Source organism: Ursus americanus, chromosome 21, assembly GCF_024610735.1.
Source record: "Ursus americanus isolate L20-20 chromosome 21, mUrsAme1.1.p, whole genome shotgun sequence".
NCBI lineage: Eukaryota > Metazoa > Chordata > Mammalia > Carnivora > Ursidae > Ursus > Ursus americanus.
This window is the reverse complement of record NC_142147.1, coordinates 23979642-24004628: the sequence shown is the minus strand read 5'-3', so window position 1 is coordinate 24004628 and position 24987 is coordinate 23979642. Positions and strand designations below refer to the sequence as shown.

At 40.4% G+C, this 24987-nt stretch overlaps 1 protein-coding gene across 2 annotated transcripts; it reads left to right on the top strand.

Moving 5' to 3' along the window:
- Positions 1 to 204: 204 nt before the first annotated feature.
- TERF2 (telomeric repeat binding factor 2) lies at positions 205 to 24558 on the top strand. Of its 2 annotated transcripts, none has more exons than XM_045815062.2 (10): positions 205 to 623; positions 717 to 812; positions 1461 to 1591; positions 11198 to 11284; positions 12312 to 12458; positions 14326 to 14432; positions 15937 to 16329; positions 20876 to 20961; positions 22913 to 22953; positions 23393 to 24558. In XM_045815062.2, exons 1-10 carry the CDS (start codon positions 245 to 247, stop codon positions 23549 to 23551), a joined length of 1626 nt encoding a protein of 541 aa, XP_045671018.1. In that variant the 5' UTR covers positions 205 to 244; the 3' UTR covers positions 23552 to 24558. The 2 variants fall into 2 exon arrangements, with proteins under 2 accessions (XP_045671018.1, XP_045671017.1); XM_045815061.2 differs by having other exon boundaries at positions 206 to 623; positions 22910 to 22953.
- The last annotated feature ends 429 nt before the right edge of the window (positions 24559 to 24987 follow it).

Below are 24987 nucleotides of genomic sequence, written 5' to 3'. Positions count from 1 at the left end.
CACGTATATTTTTTTCAATATCTTATACGTAGTCCCAATATCTTATAGTGTCCCATAATTTCGGAGCAAAGTTGACACTTGACCGCAAACCCGCTTGGTTCACCCGCCTGGACGGCTTGGACTTCAAGCCCCAGCAAGCATTGCGGCCTGCACACCGGGAACTACGGGGTCCGAGACAGGGTTAGGGTTGCACGGTCTTTTCCCTCCCAGAAGCCCGCGGGCGGCTAGGAACACCGTCCGTGTCATGGCCGCGGGAGCCGGGACGGCAAGCCCCGCTTCCGGCCCGGGCGTCGTACGTGACCCGGAGGCGTCACAGTCGAAGAAGCGGCCCGGCCGGGAAGGCGGGGAGGGCGCGCGGCGATCGGACGCGATGGCGGGAGGAGGCGGGAGCAGCGACAGCAGCGGGAGGGCGGCAGGCCGGCGGGCGTCCCGCAGCAGCGGGCGGGCTCGGCGGGGGCGCCAAGAGCCGGGGCTGGGGGGCGCCACGGAGCGGGGCGCGGGGGAGGCACGGCTGGAGGAGGCGGTCAACCGCTGGGTGCTCAAGTTCTACTTCCACGAGGCGCTGCGGGCCTTTCGGGGTAGCCGGTACGGGGACTTCAGGCAGATCCGGGACATCATGCAGGGTGAGGGCCAGACCTGGGAGAGGAGGCTGGCTGGGGAAGGGGATCTGTGGGGCGCTGGGGGGATCGCCGAGCCAACGATGTCTTCTTTCCCAGCTTTGCTTGTCAGGCCCTTGGGGAAGGAGCATACCGTGTCCCGGCTGCTGCGGGTTATGCAGTGTCTGTCGCGCATCGAAGAAGGGGAAAATTTAGGTATGGCAATTTCTGTGTTCTTCTCTGGGCTTATTTATGGTTACGTTGTTTTCCAACTTATGTCCGGAACTGAAGGATTCGGGGATAAGGCGCACTACTGTTTCGATCACAGTGGTCTTTTTCCTTCCAGAATGAGTCTGTTCTCTGGGTCTGGTTTTCTCCAGTTAAGATTCTCTTGGCTGTTTTTCTATTTTTTATTTTCTCCCACCTGTTTCTTGCTTGCCTTAACTTTGCTGCGATTTAGTGAGTTGAAGGCCAAATTTTCCCCCCATAGTAGAATGTTTTTCAGAGTATAAGCACTTTTTTTTTCTTTTAATTGAACTTAAGAGCTCTTTAGCAAAACTGTCTCCAGTTTCTGGTCGCTTGTATCTGAGGAGGATGTGTGTGTCCTGAAATTTGAGATGCAAATGCATGTGTTAAAAAAGAAATTTTTACTTGTCTTTGAAATTATTAAAAAATAGTCACTTCAAATTCATTGGTTTAAATTTGAACTCTTAACAGGTTTGTAAGCTTGTAGCCAGTATGTTAGCAAATCAAACGCAAATCTTTCTATATTTACATGTGTCTTTTCTGATAAACATGTATTTTTGGACATGTTTCTGCTCCTTATAAAATAGCTTAAAGCGAAAACTGTGTTCTTTGTCCTAGACTGTTCCTTTGATATGGAGGCTGAGCTCACACCACTGGAATCAGCTATCAATGTGCTGGAGATGATTAAAACGGAATTTACACTGACAGAGGCAGTGGTCGAATCCAGTAGAAAACTGGTCAAGGAGGCTGTAAGGCTCTTTTTATTTTCTTTTTCTTTTGACAAAAATCAGATGTCTTTGAGGATCCAATGCTTATCTTTTCTGTGTGGGGATGGAGAGAGCAAGTGAGCAAACTCAAACATAAGACACACGCAGATGTTACATCTCTTCAAGTGACCCCTTCCCAGGCCAGGCTTGGAAAGTGTTAATGGCAGGTATGCTGCTTTTGTGATTTTGGTTGTATTCTTGTGGCCTTGGCAGGAGAGGCCACAATACACAAGAAATGTGTCGGCATTGAAGACTGACATTTTGGAGGTTATTATACCATCCAGGAGCACTGTTAAAGGGCTAGAAGCAACTGGTCTACGTTTTGGTCATCCGTGTTTGTAATAAACCAAAGAGGATAGCTGGGGCCTTGGGAATTGTGGGATTGACTTTGAAGAGGAACATTCTCTTTGAACAAACAGAATTAAAGATGCTAGAATAATCAGCCAGTTAGGAAAACAGTAATGGTAGAAGATTGGCACAGCTTTTGTTCTTGACAAGGAAAAAACTACTGGAGTGTCTAGGAATTTGGGACTGTGAGTCTTGGCTCAGGTAGCTTCAAGTAGTAGAACTTATTTTTATTTAAAACATGACTGGCAATGGGAACCAGCCAGAAAAAGCTTTTTCTTCCTCAGTAATCAAGGCTGGGGGTGTGGAAGCAGATGTAGAGGTGGGTACTGAAGAACAACAGCTCAGCATTGCCTTGGTAGTGGTAAGTAAGGGAACTGGTAAGGAAAGAGCACCCCCTAAAAAGATGGGATCTGACATGGGGGTGGGAAGATAAAACTTTGCTTAGCCAGGAAGACTTTCTGTCCCTTACCTGTGTGCTGGGTACTTAGGTACCCTGTTAAAAAAACAACTAGTGTGGGTGAGGTGCAGATATTTATTCAGTTAAGGATCTTGGGCAAGAACTACTTTTGGTCTTGGAAAGAATGCTCAGATAATCCAAATTCCAAAGAGGAATAATTCCAACAATAAATTTTTAGTGTAGGAAGGTCAGGTTTGTGTTGGAGGGAAAATGCCAGAAAAGACATATGAGCAAAAGAGGAGAAATCCATGCCTACTTTCAGAAGAGCTAAGGATCATTTCAATGGGAAGAAATGGTACCATGGGGCACTTGACTGGCTCAGTTGGTGGAGCATGCAACTCTTGATCTCAGGGTTGTGAGTTCGAGCCCCATGTTGGGTGTAGAAGTTACATAAAAACAGAATCTTGAAAAAACTGGGCAGAGAAGAAATGGTACCATTTCAAAGTAATTCATGTAATTCCTGTTAAGTAGGTAGCCGATTCAGAAGTGCAACTCCTTCAGGACAGAAGAGCTATAGATTTGTCTCTGTCCCCTCTTCTGGAAGAGTCTTGTGGGCTTTCATCTGTATGTTTGTTAATGTATTATTATTTATTATTTAAGTTTATAGGTCTTGTTTGAGGGCTTATGAAAAATCTGTTAGCAAAGTCTAAATTCTTTTAAAATAGTCAACTGTACTCTTATGTTGACTCCCTTCTGCTTTTCCATTTTCCATCATGTACAGATTTCTTATACTTACCGTATTACTGGTATTGCTGTGTACCAAATTACCCCGAAATCTAGCAGCTTAAAACAGTAAATATTGTCTCTCATTTTCCAAGAGTTTGGTTCACCTGAGTGCTTCTGGCTTGAGGTTTCTGGTGATATTGTAGTCAAGCTGTCTGCTAGGGTTGCAATCATGTCAAGACTCAACTGGGGCTGAAGGATCTGTTCCCATGCTCACTGACATTGTTGTTAGCAGGACTCACTTTTCTTGCTGGCTGCTGGTTGGAGTCTTCAGCTCCTTGCCTGTCCACAGGGCTGCTTACAGCATGATAGCTTGCTTCCTCTGGAGTATGTGATCCAGAGAACAAGAGCCCAAGACAAAAGCTGCAGTCTTTTATAACCTAATTTCAGAAGTGTCATTTCTTCTGCCATATGTTGTTGGTCACAGACTGGATTGACTATGGATTAGTGTGTGGAATGGGACTATGAAGGGGGTGGGGATCATTGGGGGCCATCTTAGAGGCTGGCTACCACAATTACCTGGAACTCTTAGTTATTAAATGATGCCATATCACTTGCCTCCTCAATTTTTTTTTTAATTTTTCATTTAGAGTTATAGGATCTGTTAATGGTCATCTTTGGAAATTATCATGGGGTGCCTAGGCTATTGAGGCTTTTTGATGCATTTTAAGCTTTGTAAAGTGTCACAACAGTTCACTTAAATGGTGTAGGGATTTCTGAAGGTCTTTGGGACTCCTTCAGGAATCAAAACTATTTTCTTAACAGTGCCAAAACATTAGTTGACCTTCAGTGCATTGACTTTGCACTAATGGTGCAGAAGCACTGATGGGTAAAATTGCTGGTGCCTTAGCATGATCCAGGAAGTGGTAACTTGTAGTACCAGTCATTGTAGTCTTCATTGCCACATACTTGTAGTTAAAAAATAAATAAAAGCCAGTTTCAATTAAGAGTGTCTTTGATAAAGCAGTAAAATTAATTTTATTAAATCTAGACCCGCAAACATCTTTTCAGTATTTTGTGACAAAGTAGGAAGTTTGCCTAAAGCATTTCTGCCACATAACATGATGGGTTGTCTTCAGGAAGTCACTTGTGTGATTGCTTGACTTGCATGCTGTTCTAGGTGCTTTTTTAATGGAACACCTTTCTTTACGTGAAAGAACTGACAAATTTTGGTTATTTAGGTGTGGGCATTTGGCAGTCATTTTCTTGCAAAAGAGCAATGGGAACTTGTCACTTCAAAGAAAACAATTGGTAGTATTTGTTGCCAGTGATAAAACTCAAGCTTTCAAGTAAAAATTCAAATTTTAGAAAACCTGTATTGATATACTTGACAGCTTCCCAATACTTAGTCTTTTCTGATAAGATTGATGGTGGTTATTAACAGCTGTGATTTAAAAAATATTTTTAATGAATGTGTCAACATTTGGAAGATCTACGTAACTTATTAAATAAATATTTTCCAAACAGCCAGTGCATTATATTACAAAATCATTCATGGGTAAAAGATCCATTTAGAATGCAAGATAGACTAAAAGATTTTAATCTTTTAGATGAAGATGATGAAAAGTTCACTTGGCCACGTTTGGTGTAAAGTCAAAGAAGAATATCCACAATTTTCTGAAAGGAGTATTAAAATACTCCTCCCTTTTCCAACTTCATATCTGTGAGGCTGGATTTTTTTTTTAATATACTTTACCCACAACAACACATCACATCAGTATGAACAGAGAGGCAGATATGAGAATACAATTTTCTTCTATTAAGCCAGCATTACATTTGCAAAAATGTAAAACAAGGCCAGTCTTCTCATTAAACTTTTGTTTAGAAAACATAGTAATTTTTCATAGTTATGTTTTTTATATTAACCTGCAATGAGTTTGTTATTTTTTAATGAATTAATAAATATTTTAAATTTTTCTCCGTTTTATATTTCTGATATGGTGATATGACACACATAAGCAAAAGCTCTTTGGGGTCCTCATTAACATTTAAAGGTATAAAGGAATCCTGAGACTAAAAAGTTTGAGAACTGATTCTGTAAGCTGTTAATTAATATCAAGGGTAAATTGTTTTTTTCTCTTCATAACTGAAAGATTCCTCAGTTAGGTTCCTGTGGAGAACAGCAAAGAGTAACATGTATGACATATTATCGGAAAAGCATTTATTTGTTGCTTTTTGCTGTACAACATTCTCCCCTACACCTTTGGTAAGGGCATCTTTTCTTTTGGGGCCTTACCCCATTTTGGGGGGGCTGGGTGCATAAAACACAGTCTCTAAGTACCTTAATTCTTGAAATAAAAGGCTTTGTCAGAGCTTTTTAAGCATTCTTCCTTCCCATAACAGCCTGGTTTTTTTCTGAGTTTGCTTCTTTAGCCTTTCTTTCCTTCTGTGAGTTTTGATTTACTCTTTCTATGTGCTTTCTGCTATTTCACCCAAGAGACCTATCTCACCTCTACTGAAAATCTGTGCTTGGAATTTCCATTTTGTTTAAGTTAGCCAGAGACCATTGCTATTGCTTACACCCTAAGAATCTTTTTTTTTTTTTTAAGATTTTATTTATTTGACAGAGAGAGACAGCCAGTGAGAGAGGGAACACAAGCAGGGGGAGTGGGAGAGGAAGAAGTAGGCTCCCAGCGGAGAAGCCTGATGTGGGGCTCGATCCCAGTATGCTGGGATCATGCCCTGAGCCGAAGGCAGACGCTTAACAACTGCGCCACCCAGGCGCCCCACACCCTAAGAATCTTAACAGCTATATAAGAGAAGAAATTATACTTCTTTCTGAAAACTCTCAAGTGAAAAAAAAAAAAAAGCAATAGTTCATCTCTCAAAACAAAAACTTTCTAGGAAATTAAAAATAGTTTCAAAAGATAAACTCATAGTATAGACGTTGGAGGCAAACTTTAATTTAGAATTTGAAAGCATTCACATTTCCTTTATTTCACAAATTAAGTATAGTAGGACCTGGTTCTAATTCTGGAAAAGACAGAGTAAGCATACTCTCTTCTGTCCTTAATGCAAGTATAAATCCTAGAGAGAATATGTGGAGCAGCTGTCTGAGGATTCATAAATGTAAATGGTAGTAAGCAGATGGGGAAGAAGACCAGAATTTGAAGATCCACCAAATTGGTGATGATTAGTATACCATTTTTTCCTTCTCTGGTATCATCCAGCCTGGACTTGTAGTCTCCTGAGAAACCTAGAAATACACTCCAGGTGGGAACAGAAAGAACTCCAAGAAAGGCTTCCTCCGGCCTGAGGAGCAAGAAAGGGATCTCCTAAGAGTAAGGGAGGGTGGGAGAAATCCCAGGGTTTCTTTTCTCCCTTCTCTCCTGCCCTGGCACCCAGGCAATACTGCCCTGGTAGCAGCAGTGGCCCAGTGATGACAGTGACAGCAGGGCTGACACTAGAACTAAAGGAAGAGGAGAACCCTTTCTCTTTAGCAGTGTAGCTGTGATGCCCCAGAACTTAGAGCAAATTCCATTGCTTTTTTTTTTTTTTTTTACTGTCTATCCTGCTGCTTAGCCTTGGATGCCGATGCAGTGTGTGGCACAGTAGGAAAGCTAAATCCCAGGAATGCAAGGCTGGTTTGAAATTTGAAAATCAGTGTCCTTTATTCACTCTATTAGTTTAAAGAAGAATGAAATATATCTCTATCAGTTGATGCAGAAAAGGCATTTAACAAAATTCAATATTAGTTTATGATAAAAACACTCCGCAAACTACGAATAGAACTTTCTCAACCTGACAAAAGACATCTACAGAAAACCTACAGCTAACATCATACTTGACAGTAGAGGATAGAACACTTTGTCCTTAAGATCCAAAACGCATCCAAAAGGCAAGGATGTCCATTCTCACCACTTCCATTCCGTGTCATACTGGAAGACCTGGCCAGTGCAGTAAGTCAAGAAAAAGAAAAGGCAAGAGACTAGAGAAGAAGGGGGGAAAATGTCCCTATTTGCAGATGATATGACTGTCCGTATGGAAAATCCCATGCAGTATGCTAAAAAATCTGTAAGTAAGTTTAGCAAGATTGAAGGATATAAAAATCAACACACAGAGTTATTCATATTTCCAGTATATATTAACAGTAAATGACTTGAAATGAAATCACAAAAACAGTGCCACTTACAATAGCTCCAAAAAAGAAAAAAAAGAAATACTTAGGTATAAGTCTAGCAAAACATATACAGTATCTATATATGGAAAAACACAGAATGCTGATGAAAGAAATCAAGACCTAATAAATGGAAAGGCACACCATGTTCATGGACTGGAAGGCAACATAGATAAGAGGTCAGTTCTTTTTAGCTGACCTGTAGATTTAATATAATTCCAATGAATCTCAACAGGATTTTCTATAGACACAGACTGATTCTAAAATACAAATGCTAAAGCAAAGGAGCTAAAATAACCCAAACTATTTTGTAAAAGAAGAACAAAGTTGAAGTATTCACTACCCAATTTTAAGAATTACTATAAAGATACTCATGACCATAAATAAAGATTAATGGAACAGAAGACAGAGTCCAGAAATAGGCCTTCACAAATATGATACTGATTTTTGACAAAAATGTGAAAGCAATGCAGTGGAAAAGGTATTCAATAGAAAAAGGATGTCTTCAACAAATAATATTCAAACAGTTGGATGTCCATATGCAAAAACTGAACCTTGACCTCATTAAAAACTCACAGAAATTAATTCAAAATGGATCATAATCTAAATGTGAAATGTAAAGCTGTAAAGCTTAGAGAATAAGATGAAAGAAAAACTTTTATGTCCTCGACTTAGGCAAAAAGTTCTTAGTTATGACACTAAAAGCATGATCCATGAGAGGAAATTTTAAGAGGAAATAATGGTAAATTGGACTTAATCAAAATTTAAAACTTTTGTTCAGAAAGACACTGTTAAGAGAATAAAGACAAGCTATAAACTAGGAGAAAATATTTGCAAATCACATATCTGACAAAGGACTTGTGTCCAAAATATATAAAGAACTCTCAAAAGAAAAGTGTTATTTAAAAAATGGGCAAAAGCCTCACCAAAGAGAATATACAAATGGCATGTAAACACATGACAAGATGTTCAACATAATTTAGTTGATAGAGAAATACCAATTAAAACCACAGTGACTACTAGGACATACCTATTAGAATGGCTAAACTATTTTTTTTAAAGATTTTATTTATTTGACAGAGAGAGACAGCCAGCGAGAGAAGGAACACAAGCAGGGGAGTGGGAGAGGAAGAAGCAGGCTCCCAGCAGAGGAGCCCGATGTGGGGCTCAATCCCAAGTCCCAGGATCATGCCCTGAGCCGAAGGCAGACGCTTAATGACTGAGCCACCCAGGTGCCCCTAGAATGGCTAAACTTTAAAAAATGCTGACATTAATGTGTGCTAATGAGGATGTGGAGAAACTGGAACTCTTACACATTGCCAGTGGGAGTGTAAAATTGTAACAGCCACACAGGAAAACAGTTTAGCCATTTTTCTTTGTTTGTTTTTAAGATTTTATTTATTTAGGGGCGCCTGGGTGGCTCAGTTGGTTAAGCGTCTGCCTTCAGCTCAGGTCATGATCCGCGGGTCTTGGGATCGAGCCCCACATCAGGCTTTCTGCACCGTGGGGAGCCTGCCTCTCCTCCTCTGCCTGCTGCTCCGCCTGCTTGTGCTCACTCACTCTCTTTCTCTGTCAAATAAATAAATAATCTTAAAAAAAAAGATTTTATTTGTTTGATAGAGAGTGTGAGTTGGGGAAGTGGCAGGGAGAGGGAAAAACAGGCTCTTGCTGAGCAGAGAGCCCGACTTGGGACTCGATCCCAGGATACTGGGATCATGACCTGAGCCAAAGGCAGCTTAACCAACTGAGCCACCCAGGCGCCCCTAGCCATTTCTTATATAAAGTTAAATATATTTTTTCCATATGACCCAGCAATACCACTTTTGGGTATTTACCTTAGAGAAATGTTATGTTTACCCCAAAACCTGTACATGAATGATTTAACATCTATTCCTTATCACCAAAAATTGCAGACAACCCAAATATCCTTCAGCAGGTTAATGGATAAAAGTAGCACAGTAGCGCTCCCATCCCATCCCACCCATAGTTTCACTCCATGGTTTGAGTACTCATAGTCAATTGTGGTTGGGAAGCAGACGATCCTCCTTCTAACATATATGGTCAGTAGTAGCCTAGGGCTAAGTCTTAATGTCTGTGTCATTCACCTCACTTCACCTCATCACATGGGCATCTTACCATCTCACATCACAAGAAGGGTGAGTACAGTACAATAAGATATTTTGAGAGACCACATTCACATAACTTTTATTACAGTATATTGTTACATTTGTTCTAGTTTCCTGTTAATCTCCTACTGTGCCTAATTTATAAATTAAACTTGATCATAGGTAGGTATGTATAGGAAAGGGGAGTGGGAGGCATTACTATACATTCAAATAATGGAATACTGCTCAGCCATAAGAAAGAAAGAACTATAGATAATGCAACAACATAGATGGATCTCAAAGGCATTTATACAGAAGAAAAGACACATCTCAGGGTGACGTCTAAAAAATAAGCACTACATGCTGTAGGATTCCATTTATATGACATTCTTGAAGAGATGGATCAGTGGTTGCCAAGGGGTGGGGGTGGAGGAGGGGTGACTACAGAAGGGTAGCACAAAGAGAGGTTTTTGGATTCCGGGTTTTTGTGTCCTCATTGTGGTGCTTGCAAGAGTCAATACATGATTAAAACTCAGGATACTACACCCCCCCCCAAAAAAAAGTCCATTTTACTGTGTGCATGTTAAATAAAATTTAAAAACATAAGATCTAAATTACTTTATACAAAGTAAAACCTTTGAATTCTTCAAGAAAGTAAGTGTAGTCTTAGTACAGTTATTCTGAAAATGATGTAAAAATGAATGTGGTCATCTGACTATAAAATGAAAAGACCTACTTTGTACCCTCCCTGGGCAGCAAGAATTTATGGTTATGCCTGCTATTCAAGAGCATTTGACACCAGTTTCCTTTGCATGCTGAGGACAGAATCACCAGAGATTAATACTGAATTCCCTTTGCTATTCCTCCTTCTCTTTGTTTGTATCTCCTTCAGTTCTTCCCTGAAATGAAGATTGAAAGTATCTATGGACCAGTTTTCCTTCCCTGTTGTATGTGTGTGGTGTTTCTTTTACCTCTCTTTGAGACAGTATTTAGGGTAGCTACTTTATCCTGTTAGAATACTCCAAGTGCTCCCAAGTTTTCCCTGGCTTTTCTAATTTTTTAAAAAATGACACCTATATTTTTAAAATATCACTTACAAGTTTCGATCACTGTCATTTTTCCTCTACATATATTTTCTTGGGGTTTCTTTACTAAAGGACTCTCTTTCTCTGTGGCTGGTGAGACTTCTTCATCCTACCTGGAATTTTGCCCTCCTTGTGTGCTACTGTAGATACGCTGGGTTTGTTCGTCTCAGTAATTCCCTGAACACTTGAACTGGAGTTGCCAGCTGGGGTTTAGAGTAGTGAGAGGCTGTGCTGGTAGTCCTACAGAAATGGCCTCAGGCCTTTCCTGAATGGAACTAGCAGAACTCTGTGGTCAGCAAATGGCTTTTTTTCCCCTCACAGTATATCCTCCCTGCTCTGTCCCCATCATTATATCAAAGCTTTTGCATCCAAAAAGAACAGATCCAGTTGTTCTGGGGACCTGGAATGACTCCTGTCCATTTTGCCTTTCCTTAGGAGGCCCTATTCAAATTGGGTAAATGGTCTGTAATCCAGAGGATCAGATTTTGCTTTATCAGCTATTTTTTTAAAAATCCAGTGTAATGTTGAAAATCAACTACCCTACACAATGAAAGGAGAGTGCTTACAGTTGTTTGTAATGCCTGAGCAGTGATTGTTAGTTTTTAAGTACGGGAATTTGACAATGTGAAAAAGTTCTTGGGTATATAAGACTCACTTTTACCTTTCAGTAGTTTATTTTAGTATCTGATATTCTGATTACACCTGTCATTATTAAAACAGTTACAAAAAAAGGTTTTTTTTCCCCTTTTGTAGGCTGTCATTATTTGTATCAAAAACAAAGAATTTGAAAAGGCTTCAAAAATTTTGAAAAAACATATGTCCAAGGACCCCACAACTCAGGTAAATTTGATATATTTTTGCTCCCATGACTTAAATCCATCTCATTGCTTTTTGTGGGGAAAAAGGGAAAGGGTTTTTTGTCAGGAATGTTATCTAAATACTTGGCACCTTTAGCATGTTGTCTTTTATTTCTGGGATAGCTTACTGTGAGATTGGCTTTTCAAAATTTAATTTTCATTATACAGATTTATCTAAATTATTTTCTTGCCCATTTCTGTCAGGTTTGTGACAGAACTTTATTTAAGTGATCAGCACCAGGTATCAAACTATCAAGTTCTGTAACACTTCTAACTTTATTTCTGAAAATGCTGATCTGCAGACTTGAGAATCTGCCTTGGTGAGGACTTAATTCCTCTATTTTCTGGTGTCAAAAGCTCTGTTGGTGCCCTGCTCTTTTTTTTTCTTTATAAATCTAAATTTGAGTTCTTGAAAAGATAATACATGTACATAATAAAATTCAAAAGGTAAACAAAAGACCTTAGCTCATCTCTTAAGTCAGCCACCTCATTCCTCTCTTCATAGGCAACCAGTTTTTTTCTTTGATCCTTTCAGACATTCCGTGCATATGTAAGCAAACAAATGTGCATGTGTGTATATAGAGATATACATGTATATCCATTCTTCCTGCTCTTCCCATATGCACATGTGAGCATATTCTACACAGTAATTTGAGCATTTCGTAAATTGCTTTTTTCACTTAACGTTATCTTTAAGATCGTTCTGTATTACCACATAAGGAGCTGCTTCATCCTTTTTTTTCTTAAGTTTAAAAATCTTTATATAAATGTATAAAGGTACTATAGATCCTAAGTTCTTCATCTTTTTTTATAGCTACATAGTAACCCACTATGGCTGATCCATAATTTATCAATCTGTTCTTTGTGATAGGCTCCCCTTCCTATATATGTACCAGTGATTGCCATTGACAGCATTGTGAAAGTTCTGATAGTATTGTCTCAACTCACCATCATTGAATTTTTACTGACATGCTCCTTTCTTATGTCACAAATATTGGTCCTTTGTGTAGAAGCTGAGAAGTGATCTCCTGAACATCATCCGTGAGAAGAACTTGGCCCACCCTGTTATTCAGAACTTTTCCTACGAGACCTTCCAGCAGAAGATGCTGCGCTTCTTGGAGAGTCACCTGGATGACGCAGAGCCCTACCTCCTCACGGTGGGCCTTGGCCTTCTCTTCCCATGACCATGATGTGGCCTTGAGGATGTGCAGGCAATTAGAAAAGGACAGCTCTTTTTAGAAGTGAAAAGAGTAAATGTGTGTAAAAGACTTTGAATTATAGGCACTGTCTTCCTTAATTAAATGCCTTAAATAAACAGAAGCAGGGATCCTGACAGAGGCAAAATGGAACATACCTGGTTTCCCTCACCTCCCATTTATACCTCCTACATGTGATTAATCTGTGTGGCTAAAGTAGGGGCACACTTACAATTAGTGGTCGTTCCCAAAGGAGATGAAATTTGAGTTCATTTTGGGAGGAAGAGTGGTTTGGTAGACATGGTGTGATGCGGTTGATAACAGGAAGAGGGAATAACTGGAGAAAAAAGGTGGGACTAGAAGTATGATAATGCAAATGAAGCCAAATGAAGACATTCTTTAATTGGGTCAAAGTGATAAGCAGAAAGAATGGTAGCAGTGAGGCTCAGTGGACAGCATGTGGAAGAATTAAAACCCAGTCTGTCTGTCCTAGAGGGTGGGCTGTGATACTGGAAAACTGAGTGAGAAGGCTTGTTGTTGCTTTTTTCTTTTTTTTTTTTAATCACCAACATTTACAGAGTGTTGAGAATATCTTAGTTCGGGGTGGCTGGCTGACAGAGTCAGTAGAGCATGCAGCTCTTGATCTTGGGGTTGTGAGTTTGAACCCCACATTGGGTATAGAGATTACTTAAAAATAGGATCTTAAGAAAAGAAAAGAAAAGAAAGAAAGAAAATATCTTAGCTCATAACAGTAGATCTGCCAGGCCTGTATTACGATAGGATCATTGATCGTAGCAGTAAAATTTGGCAGATGTCAAATTATCTGCAAAGCAGATAGTTTGGGATTTTCAGGGTGCAGGTGTCAGGATACTTGAGCCTGGCCTACCGTCCTTTCTTTTGTATTCCAGATAACTGGAAAATAACCTGGCACTGTTTCTGTGAGGGGAGAGACCTCTCAGTTCTTAAGACATCACTTGTTAAAGGCATACATATCTGAAACAGAACGATACTGGACTGATTAGAAATGTATAAAATTTTAGGCAAAGGGAGATAGATGAGTAGTTGGAGTCAGAGCAAGATTGGCCCACTCAGGACTTTATGTGGTATTAGGATTTTCAGAGTTAATAGGCTTTGTGGAAATATAGTTATAAAATATTTTAGACACAAACTAAAAAACACTAATATAAATATTAGTTATCTTAAGTTTGGGGAAAAAAAAGTCTGACTTTTGTGCATGACCCCAAAGGTATATTTGGCATTCAGAAACTAGATTAGGGATGAGACTGGAAGAACAGAAAAGGAAGTACAAAGTAAAATTACGTACTTATTTGTTGTCCAGAAGGTTAAAGAATTCTTGCAGTGTCAGGATGGTTAGCACCACTCAAACTGAATTCTCCTTTAGTATAGAAAACTGTGAGCCATTTTTTGAGGAAGGAAAAAGCAAGATATTTGAAAGAGTTCTTGCAAGTTCTCTCCCTTTCTATGTCCTCCTCTAGTTTATGCCTAGATTGGATTTTTTTTTTTTTAAAGATTTTATTTATTTGACAGAGAGAGAGACAGCGAGAGCGGAAACACAAGCAGGGGGAGTGAGAGAGGGGGAAGCAGGCTTCCTGCTGAGCAGGGAGCCCGATGCAGCGCTTGATCCCAGGATCCTGGGATCACGACCTGAGCCGAAGGCAGATGCTTAACAACTGAGCCACCCAGGGGCCCCTAGATTAGATTTATAAGTGAACATGTTTGCATGTTGAGTATGTATGTTTGTGGTGAAAGAAGAGAATTAATGAAATTCTGTGACTTCCTCTTCCTGATGACATCCTTCTTTTCCCAGATGGCCAAGAAGGCTTTGAAATCTGAGACTGCTGCCTCAAGTACAGTGAAGGAAGATAAACAGCCAGCACCAGAGCCTGTGCAAAAGCCACTCAGAGAACCTGCAAGGTGAGAGGGATGCCCTTTTGCGATCTTGGGCGAAACACAAGGGTAGTCTGTTGGAAGCATTCTCCTTTGAGTAGAATCAGTTAGTTCCTCCTGGTACTGAAATGTTACTGGGTTACTTGTACAAGGCACTGTGGGAGTTGCAGAGCACACCCCGGGAAAATGAGGATATTGAAGACAGGATGTCATATCCCTGACAGAAGTTCCCAACTGGCTATTTCTCAAAGGTTCTTTCCTTCTCTGTTCTCCTATCCTTGCCTTGCCCATATCTACGCACTACTGTGGATACCTGATCTCTTAATGCATCGTTCAGACTTGGGAATCCGTTTCCCAAAACAAGTTTTTAAAGAGGGGATCACAAGTTTAGATGCCTTTGGGGGCCCAGTAGGAAATGTACAGGAGTGGGTGTAGGATAATACAATTCAGAGCATGTGAGTGTGAACTGAAGAGGGCATGCTTTTCAGCTTTGTGTGATTTTTGCTATGTGGGAATGTCCAAGGATGCCCAAACTTGAGTTCAGATTTTTGTGTGAGACATCTAAGGTGTTTTGTTTTGTTTGTTTTTTTGAGCTTTCCCCGTTTCTGAATGTTGGCAATTAGTCCAACTAAAAAAAACAAAACTTGCATAGCTTAGGCAACAAGTCATATCTGCCAGCTGGGTTTGGTTTGTAGGCTGCCAGTTTGCCCTCTCCTAACAGTTTTTATTTAAAGTATACTAGTTACTCCAAATGATAGATGAATTTACCTTTATTATGAAAAGGCAGTTTCTCACTGATCTAAGACTGTGTGGCACACTTCTAATTCAGAGAATTCTCAAAAGTCCTATTTAGAAGTGTACTGTAGGAGAAAGGGGACAGAATGGAGACCTTTCCTTCTCTCTCAGGAGGGTTGGACTGGACAGCAAGGTGAGATTGCTACATTGTCGGTTGGTTACCCAGGCCGACTTGTAGCTGTTAGGCACTATACGTAGTGGAAAGCAGTGCTTTAGTTCATGCAGACAAAAGGGGTAAGTGCACCGGCTAAAAAGGTTTCTTGGAGGGGGACTGTCATTGGCCGTAGTCCTTTAAGGTTCTCTCTTACTTGGAGTTTTAAACTCCAGAGTTCAACTTATGTATTTAAAGCCTCTACTTATGCTTATAAATGGAAGTTTTATAAAGTTGTTCTGAGCAATTTCTTTTCTAATTTTTTTAAGATTATATTATTTGAGAGAGAGAGAGAACAGAAGCAGGGGGAGGGGCAGAGGGAGAGGGACATGCAGACTCCCCACCGAACACATAGCCTGATGTGGGGCTCAGTCCCAGGACCATGAGATCATGACCCAAGGTGAAGTAAGACACTCAACCTACTGAGCCACCCAGGAGCCCCTCTTTTATTTTTTTAAATGAAGAGTCCTCAACTGGAAGAGTCCTCTGTCTTATTTGAAGCTTCACACTTTGGAGAAGTTGTGGCTATTTGGACGAGCATCGATAATGGTGAGATTGATCTTTGTATATTTGCTTTCTATATAGGCAGTTACGGAGTACTCCAACCACCATTGGAATTATGACCTTGAAAGCAGCTTTCAAGACTCTGTCCAGTGCACAAGATTCTGAGGCAGCCTTCTCAAAACTGGACCAGAAAGATCTGGTACTTCCTAGTCAAGTGTCCCTGCCATCACCAGCCCTCAAAAACAAGAGACCAAGAAAAGATGAAAATGAAAGTTCAGCCCCTACTGAGGGTGAGGGTGGCTCTGAACTGCAGCCCAAGAACAAGCGCATGACAATAAGCAGATTGGTTTTGGAGGAGGACAGCCAGAGTACTGAGCCGAGCGCAGGTCTCGACTCCTCCCAGGAGGTCGTCCCAGCATCACCATCCAAGGCCACCGTTCTCAACCAGCCCCTCCCTGGGGAGAAGAATCCCAAGTATGAAGACCTTCTTTGTAGCAGTTTTGGGGCTGGTTGGTGGGCCTGGTTGGGCCTGGTATTGCTTCCATGAATGAAGTAACTTTCAGCTAAGTTATTCACCACCAAGGCTTGCTCAGACTGCTAGAATGTGACTTGGGAGTGGGGAGCGACAACATAGCCATCCCTGGCAATTCTGAAGCCCCACCCATGGGCTTCCAGGCACTGCTCTAGGCGTGAGTGAGGACGGAAGGGTTTCCCAGCCTCCTACTCATCGCTGCTTTCATTTTTAGCAAACTTCTGAGTGCCTTGACTACTAAATATCAGTCTTCTTTGTTAAAAGAAACTTGTTTGATTTGGGCTACTTTAGACTTTGATCCTTAAAAAAGATTTATGAATATTTATAGTTTTGCACCTTCTAAGAGCAATTAAGACTTGGCACATTGAGTAAATATCTACTAATCTTTCACATTCTGCTAGGTTCTATGGGGCAGTGGTTAGAATGCTTTTATTTTGCTCCCCATCATGACCCCCAACCTGGCTTTCAAGTTCTGCTACCCTTGTGCCCTCTTGTGGATCCTTCCTCCAAGCAAACTGGTTTGCTTGTTCTCTCTGGAACACATTCTGTTTTTGCTACTGTACTTTTCTTGCTTCCTCTCATTCCCCACAGTTGGACTATCATTCCTCCATCATTGCTTGTGAGAATCTCATCCATCCTTCAAAGGGAGGAGATGCTGATATTGACTAAGTACTTTCCATGGGCCAAGCACTTTTCACATATTATTTTACTGAATCTCTAGAATCCTCATTCTGTGAGTGACATATTACCCCCATTTTAGAAGGTTTAGAAAAGTTATTAACTTGCCTGAAGTCACAAACCTGAAAAGTGGCAAAGTTGGGCTTTGGGATTTTTTTTTTTTAAAGTAGGCTGCACAACCAGTGTGGAGCCCAGTGAGGGGCCTGAACTCAGATCTTGACTCAAAAGTCCATGGCCTATACACCATGTACACCAAGCTGCCTCTTAAAATTCTGCCTCCTCCATGAATCTCCCCTGGTCACCCTGCTGTAAGTGATCACCTCGCTGGTCTCCTAAGGCCACTGACATCTGTGCCACTGCTCTTTTGTAGTTGTGTGGGGACCTGTGTTCTGACATGCACATGCTAGGTGCCCAGAGAGACTGTAACATCTAAATGATTAATACTCGGGCACAAATCTGCACTATATGTACCACTGTCTACATCTGGAAATGAGTGAGTCATTGGCCGGGCAAGCAAATGGAGCTCAACACATTTAATTCTCATTTGATATATGATCTCCTTTATTCCTAGCAGTAGTCCTGTAAAGTACAGATATTATTCCCATGAACAGGTGAGGAAACTATGGAGAGTACATGGTTGCAGTGGTTTTATAAATGGGAGGATTCGTGAAGGTTTAGACCTATCCACTTCTCTCGTGTGTGAAGTGCATGAAGTATGATGGGTACTCTAAAGCAGAGGTTGGCAAACTACAGCCCCTGGGCCAAATCTACCTGGTACCTGTTTTTATAAATAAAGTTTTATTGGAACTCAGCCACAAACATCATGTATGTATTGTCTGTGGCTGATTGTGATGCTACACTGAGTTGAGTAATTGGAACAGGGCCGGTAAGGCCTGCAAATGTGAAGATATTATCTGGCCCTTTACAGGAACAGCCTGGCTCTAAAGGATGTGTGAGCTACCTGGGAGCTCCAGGAAGAAGAGTTGAGCCTGCTCAGCAAAGTTATGGGGACAGCAAGCCTTGCAGAGGAGCAAATGTTGAGCTGACCTTGAAGGAAGAGTAGGAAGTCATCAAGCATATTGTGGGGTGGGGCTCTAGGCAGCAGAAACCCCTTGTATAAAGTGTTGAGAAAGCCTACCAAGCTCCAGAAAATGTCATGTACTCTGTATGACAGAATATAATGCACAAAGAGGATGAAGGGAGAAATGTCAATAGGTAGATGGGCCAGGTTTTGAGTTCCTATTCTGTCAGGCAGAGGTTCTTAAGCTGGGTTTCGTATCACAGTTACCGGTGGAATGTTTAATAAAATACATAATCCCAGGCTCCTGAGTACTGAATTAGAAGGGGCCAGCGGATGGGTCTGTAATCTGCTTTTCTAACTATGCCCCCAGATAATTTTAATACATCTAATCTGAGGGCCTGATGAGCTACCATTGATGGCTTCTGAACAGGCAGTGAGGCAAAGGACACAAGACGGTGGCTGGAGACTGCTACGGGATGAATAGTTAGGACCTGGAGGAAGCTGGGCTGGTGGAATTGAAGGCAGGATTAGAGTACATCACCTGGAGGGCAGGGTCACAACTACTAGATTTTTATATGTCCTATGGCACTTGGCAAGGACAAGTGCTGATTGGTATTTATTAACCAAATAATAATTCTTGGTTCTTATATTTTAAAGGGTCGTACCCAAAACTTCTATAAAAGGCCAGCAAAGGGTAAACATTTTAGGCTTTCTGGACCACTTGTGTCTCTGTTGTTTATTTTTTGTTTTTTACAATCCTTTGAAAATGTAAAAACCATTCTTAGCTCAAGGGTTGTACAAAAACCAGCCACAGGCTGTAGTTTGCCTACCCCTCAAGACCAGACCCCTCTAGCCTATTCATTGCTCATCAAGTTCTAACTTTACCAATAGGAGCGCAAGAAGTGACCTGACTTGCCCAGGACCACAAGCCATCAGTGAGATGAGGACCCAGATCTCAGTCTCTTCTACCAGAGAAGTTAGGCAATACCAAACATTTGTAAACAAAATAAGTACTGAGTTCAAAGGAAGAGCAGGAGGTCACCAAAGTGATCTGTGCAGAACGTCTGCAGGAAGAATGAGCAGATACGCAAGTGGAAATGACAGGCCCGGAAGTTAAAATCAGTTTTATCGCAGCATGGGGATAAGCAGGTAGAAATTTGAAACTGTAATCCTGACTTATTTATAAATGGTAATTAACACAGTTAATATCCTGAAAAGGAAAAACCTCATGCAATCTTTTCACTTGTCTCAAGCAAATCATTCTCAGAAATACTGGGGGATATGAGCCAATTTAAGCATAATGGAAAGTAGATGGCTCACCATTTGTCTCAGCCATGTAAGTAATTTCATAGAAAACTCATGGAATTCAAGAATTTGTTTTTCAAGTCTACTACTTAAATGAACTGCTTTCATTACTCATTTGCAAAATACATAGCCACCTTAAAAATAAATTTCTGTTCATAGTGGGGGAAGGAGACTGAGGTTTGTCTCTACTCTCTTGATTGAGTTTTACAGGTCATTTGATCTATATAAATTCTTCAAAATTTAATTCAGATACATTCCATGTAGTTTTGTAATAGATGTTACAATTCTGAGGTCAGATTTGCACTGTGTTCTATTCCCAGGGCAGGTGTACTATTAATCAGGTAACACGGTTACAGTTGATTAGAAAAGACTGACTACATTTTTCATCTATTCAATAATTCAGGTTTTGGGACTTTTTTTGGTTATACTCAAGTACTTGACATTTCATGTGCACAGGAAGGATTCTTATTTGCTTACTGCTCTAATCTTCAATGTTATAATTTATTTGCAGCTCTTTGATAATTCTGTTATTACTTCAACACATGTTTTTCCAGCTGCTGTTAGGGTATGTGTCACCGTGCTAGGTGTTTGGGGTAGACAGGTGAAGATACAGCCCTTACCTGCAACATTCGTATGATTAGGGGTATGTTATGAAATGGCTGTTTAATAAAGTAGAAGCACAACCACAAGGGCAGAGGAGTGGGGACTTTGTGTTTTGGGGGCCTGGATTTAGGGCAGGCTTCATTGAGAATGAAGGCCTTAAAAAATGGGTAGAATATATTTGGCAGGGAAGGGAATCCTGAGCAGAGGGAACAAGGAAAAGAGCAGAAGGCTTGGCTCTGCTGTTAGTGCTGATGCGGTCGTGGGGACAGGGTTGGAGAGAGGTTTTGGTAGTAACTGGCTGGAGCCAGAGTGGATGATCTTGACTGACCCATACAGGCTTCATTGTTGAGGCAGTGAGAAGTGATCACGGAACAGAGAGGGATGAGGTAATTTTAGACTTATGTTCAGGTGGTTTAGGAAGGGGCTAGGGACAGAGACTCCAGTTAAGAGACTAGTGTAATACTGGTGAAAGGTACCATGTGCTTGGACAAGAGGAATGGAGAGGGAAAAGAGCACAGTCCAGAGAGAGGACTGGGCATGTCTTTGAAAGACTGGGAGCAGTTTGCTCACTCTAGGTTAGAAGAATGCTGACACCTTCAAAATTAAAGTCAAAACCAACCAAACAAAAAGGAAAACGAGCAGGTTTTGAGGGGGATAGTGATGTATTCACTGCTCAGTTTGAGGGCTGATCCTGCAGCCTGCGGGACGATGACATGGAAATGCCTGGCCAGGTCAGGATTTGGGAGTTGTGTGTAAGTGAATCTCAGCTGTGGTCAAAGCAGAACAGGGAGGAGTACAGGCCATGAGAGAGCCAAGGACAAAATATGGAATGACCCCAATGATCTGTTTTACATCTTGTCCTCTTGTTGATCTCCCTTCAGAGTACCCAAAGGCAAGTGGAACAGCTCTAATGGGGTTGAAGAAAAAGAGACATGGGTGGAAGAGGATGAACTGTTTCAAGTTCAGGGTAAGCTAGGACATTCTCCTTGGTCCTTGACACTAGCTGAATTATAGATGCATTTTACTATCATATTAATGTTTTAGCAACTGCTTGTCTCCAAACTAGAAAATGTCCAGCAAGTTCCTTATTGTGATTCATGAGGAGTCAGTTTTATGTCCTTTCCCATTGAACAATGGAGACTGTCAAAGCAACACTTTATATTTAAAGAGAGTTCCTGGTTTTGTTTTAATAAATCCTATATTTAATTGCCGCTGATGTTCTTCCTAAAGTCTTTTAATTAAAAAAGGTAGATGTGGTCATTCCCTGCATTTCTTGTTTAAGTAAAAAATCTCTTACCAGTTTTGATATATAATTTTTTTCTAAAGTAAGAAACTTTACTTTTCCATAATTAATACTAAAGTTCATAGCATTTGCAGTAGAATCTCTCCCACCACATACTTTGCATTCTAATGGAAATATCTTAAGTGCTAAAACATAGTCTTGGAGATTCTAAAGACTTTGGTAACACAGCAACAGTAAACCTCTGCCAGTCCCAAAGGTTTTGTCCTTAAAAAGTACCTTCGTTGGCATAAACGTAGTTGGCAAGATCAAGATCACACAGGAAATGGGGGAAGTAACAGAAAATCAATAAAAGTGGCATAAAATACTTAAAAACAACAGGATATAAAAGTTCTAGAAAACATCCACGTCCAGTGCAGTCCAGATTTGTCAACTTTAAAATCTGCTTCCACTATAGTATGAAATACTTCATAATTTAAGACGAAATAATCTCCCCCTGTAAGTATCCCTTTTCCTGAGCCACCTTCATTGTTTAGGAAGCACTGGTAGGACTGTAGCATCGGCTGAAGCAGACACTCAGCAAGTCATGTTTATGCAACTTTGCCTTTTCTTGCAGCTTTTTAACGGCTTTTGTTGTTTTCCACTGGCATGTCTTTTATGCTAGTAGCCCTCTGACCTTTAAAAAATTATCTTGGTGCATTTTTTTGAGGCCTCATGTCTTTCCATATGGTGAGAGGGTGGAGCTTGAGCAGATCTATGGTCTCTCAGAGTGGGGAGCAATAACTCTCCTGTTCTTTTGTTTAAAGAACTGAACCACATTTTACTTAATTTTACTAAAATGATCAGGGATTTGAAAATTCTGGCATAAAACAGTAAAACTGTGTTATTTCAAAGCAGTGGTTAGCAGGGGGTTACAAAGCAGAAATTATACACACACACACACACACACACACACACACACAAGTATATAATACAGTTGACCCTTAAACAACAGAGCTTTGAAATGCACAGGTCCACTTATACACATTTTTAAAAATACAGTATAATACTGTTAATATATTCTTATGATTTTCTTTTTTTATGATTTACTTAATAGCCTTTTCTCTAGCTCACTTTATTGTGAGAATATAGTTATAATACATTTAATACATGCAAAATATGTGTTAATTGACTGTTTATGTTATTGGTAATGTTTCTGGTGAACAGTAGGCTATTAACTTAAGTTTTTGGGGAGTCAGCATGAATTTTTGACTATATGGGGGGTTGGTGCCCCTAAACCCTGCATTCTTTAAGGATCACCTGTAGATGTGTATATATTAGGGTTTTATATACCACAGTCCCTCAGTAATTTTAGAACATCATGTAGGTTGTACTAAAGAGCCTGAAAATCCATCACTAACCAATATTTAATGAATGTGTATGGGGCGCCTGAGTGGCCCAGTTGTTAACGAATGTATGTTACATATTGGCTCTGTACAGATTCTCATTGGCTGAAATGATTGATATCTTGCAAACAAAGGACAAAAACAAATTACCCTTCAGTGATACCCTTCTTCTCTGAATGTTGGGAAAATTTCAGTTAAGTTTTCCCTTGAGGAACAGTCTATGTCTTTTTCTTGTGGCTTATGCAGAGAAAGGTGAACTCTGAAATGAGTCTACTTTTAATGTTTTCCAGCAGCACCAGATGAAGAGAGTGCAACCAGTGTAACAAAAAAGCAGGTAATTTAAAATTACTTTTTCTGACGGTTTCTGGTAATGTGGGTAGAACAGAGGTAAAATAAACACATCTAGCACAGGCTACCCATGCACCTGTAAAAAGGTCTTTGGCAATTTTCAGATAATCCAAACTAAGTTAAAGTAATAGTTATTTTCTGGAAGAAAAATCTAGGACAGAAACCTGACACATTTTCCTGACCATGAACAACACTGTTTGGAGTTTTGAATGTAGAAGTGATTAGGATGAAATGGCAGGACATTGAAAATTATTAAATGTCTAAATCCACAGTGTTAATTTATCTCTATCATGTTTTAAAAATATAAACCCTTCTTTGGGGTTCAGATTATTGTCCTAGCATTCTTGAGTTTACCTCTTCACTGTATGAAAATGAGAATAAGTGGAGAGACGGGTTGTGATAAGTATTTTGGTCTTCTTTTGCAGAAGTGGACCGTAGAAGAAAGCGAGTGGGTCAAGGCTGGAGTGCAGAAATACGGGGAAGGAAACTGGGCTGCCATTTCCAAAAATTACCCATTTGTTAACCGAACAGCTGTGATGATTAAGGATCGCTGGCGGACCATGAAAAGACTTGGCATGAACTGAAACAGGCTTTCATTTCCAGAGAATTCACAGGAGCATGGTTCCTAATAATAGCCCCTGATAGTCTGTTGTTTCTTTCAGAAGCTGGGCTGGGATGAGAATTTTGGGCATCCTCCTCTGACGTGGGGGAGGTCCCAGTTCTACTTCATCGCTGTTGGAGATCATGAAGCTGAGAAACAAAGCCAAGTCCACCCCATGTCCTTGGCAGAGATGACAGGCACATAGCTTGTACAGTGCCAGAATATCATTAGTATTTCCCTTCTTTAGTGGTTTGCTTGAATTTTAAATCCCTGGTAATCAGTAGAACCTTCTCCTAGGAAATGGTGGAGTCTGTTAGGAACCACTTATGACTCTGACCTGTTAAAACCAGCAACATGAGCATTATTTGGAGTGAAATTGTTCCAGGTAAAGCTTTGGCCTTCTGATGCAAATGCAAAGGAACTTCATCTGTCAGGAACCCAGGCTGATGAGAGACCAGTCTTGGTGGAATCAGAGTCTCTCTTAAAAACTCTTAAGTCAGTTGTAACATCAACATCTAGACCTGACAGCCTTGGCATTTGCTTTTAATATTTGCTGGGCTACGTAGGCAGGTTTAACCTCCACCTCTCCTGTGGTTGAACCAGTGTGTTTTTTTGTAAAACGGTGATTGTAGATAAGCTTAGCCCTTTCCCCCATCCCCTCTGCCCAATTTCCTTCTTTATGCTGGACTTTTAAAGCTTAAAAAATCTTGACTGAATATAAATGCTTAATTCCATTCTTTGTGAAATGGTTGCTTCCGCCTGATTCCCTAATTGTGCTGTGTTAGTGTCTTGCTCTAAAACTCAACATTCCCTTCTCCTTTTGTACTGTGTTGTGCTTGCTGTCTCTCTCGGACATCCTTAAAGACCGTCTTTTTGGCACAAAAAAAAAAAAAACAGTAAAGTGTTTTCTGTAATCTTTTTTTAAAATATGAGAACTAATTATTGTCCATAACTTGTAGCATTCTTCATTAAAGTCTTGCTTCTCTCAAATGTTAAGTAGCTATTTAATTCCAGCACAGCATGTATGAGCAGTTGGAGGTAACAAAATGTTGAACAAGCTCTGCTGAACCATGTTGACTATGTTAAGAAGCTGATGTCAGACTGTATTGGATGTTTTAGTCCTTGAAAGCCATGTCGAACAGAAATGTGGGAGTGTCCTCTTAATTTGTCCGTACCCTCATATAACATATTTTTGAAACAAAATTCCCCCTTTACTTTTGAGTGAGTGAAAGGTAAGGTGTAAAGAAATGCTACAGTTTTAAAATTCATCCTGTAGGTACAAGTTAGAAACTCTGTACAGCTTTATTATCTATTTACATGTTTTGGGATTTGGTACTACCATTTTTCTATCAGTTAACCCCAAATGAAGCTACAGTGAAAAGGTGAGACCCAGATCCCTCTCAGTCTGGTTGCAGCTAG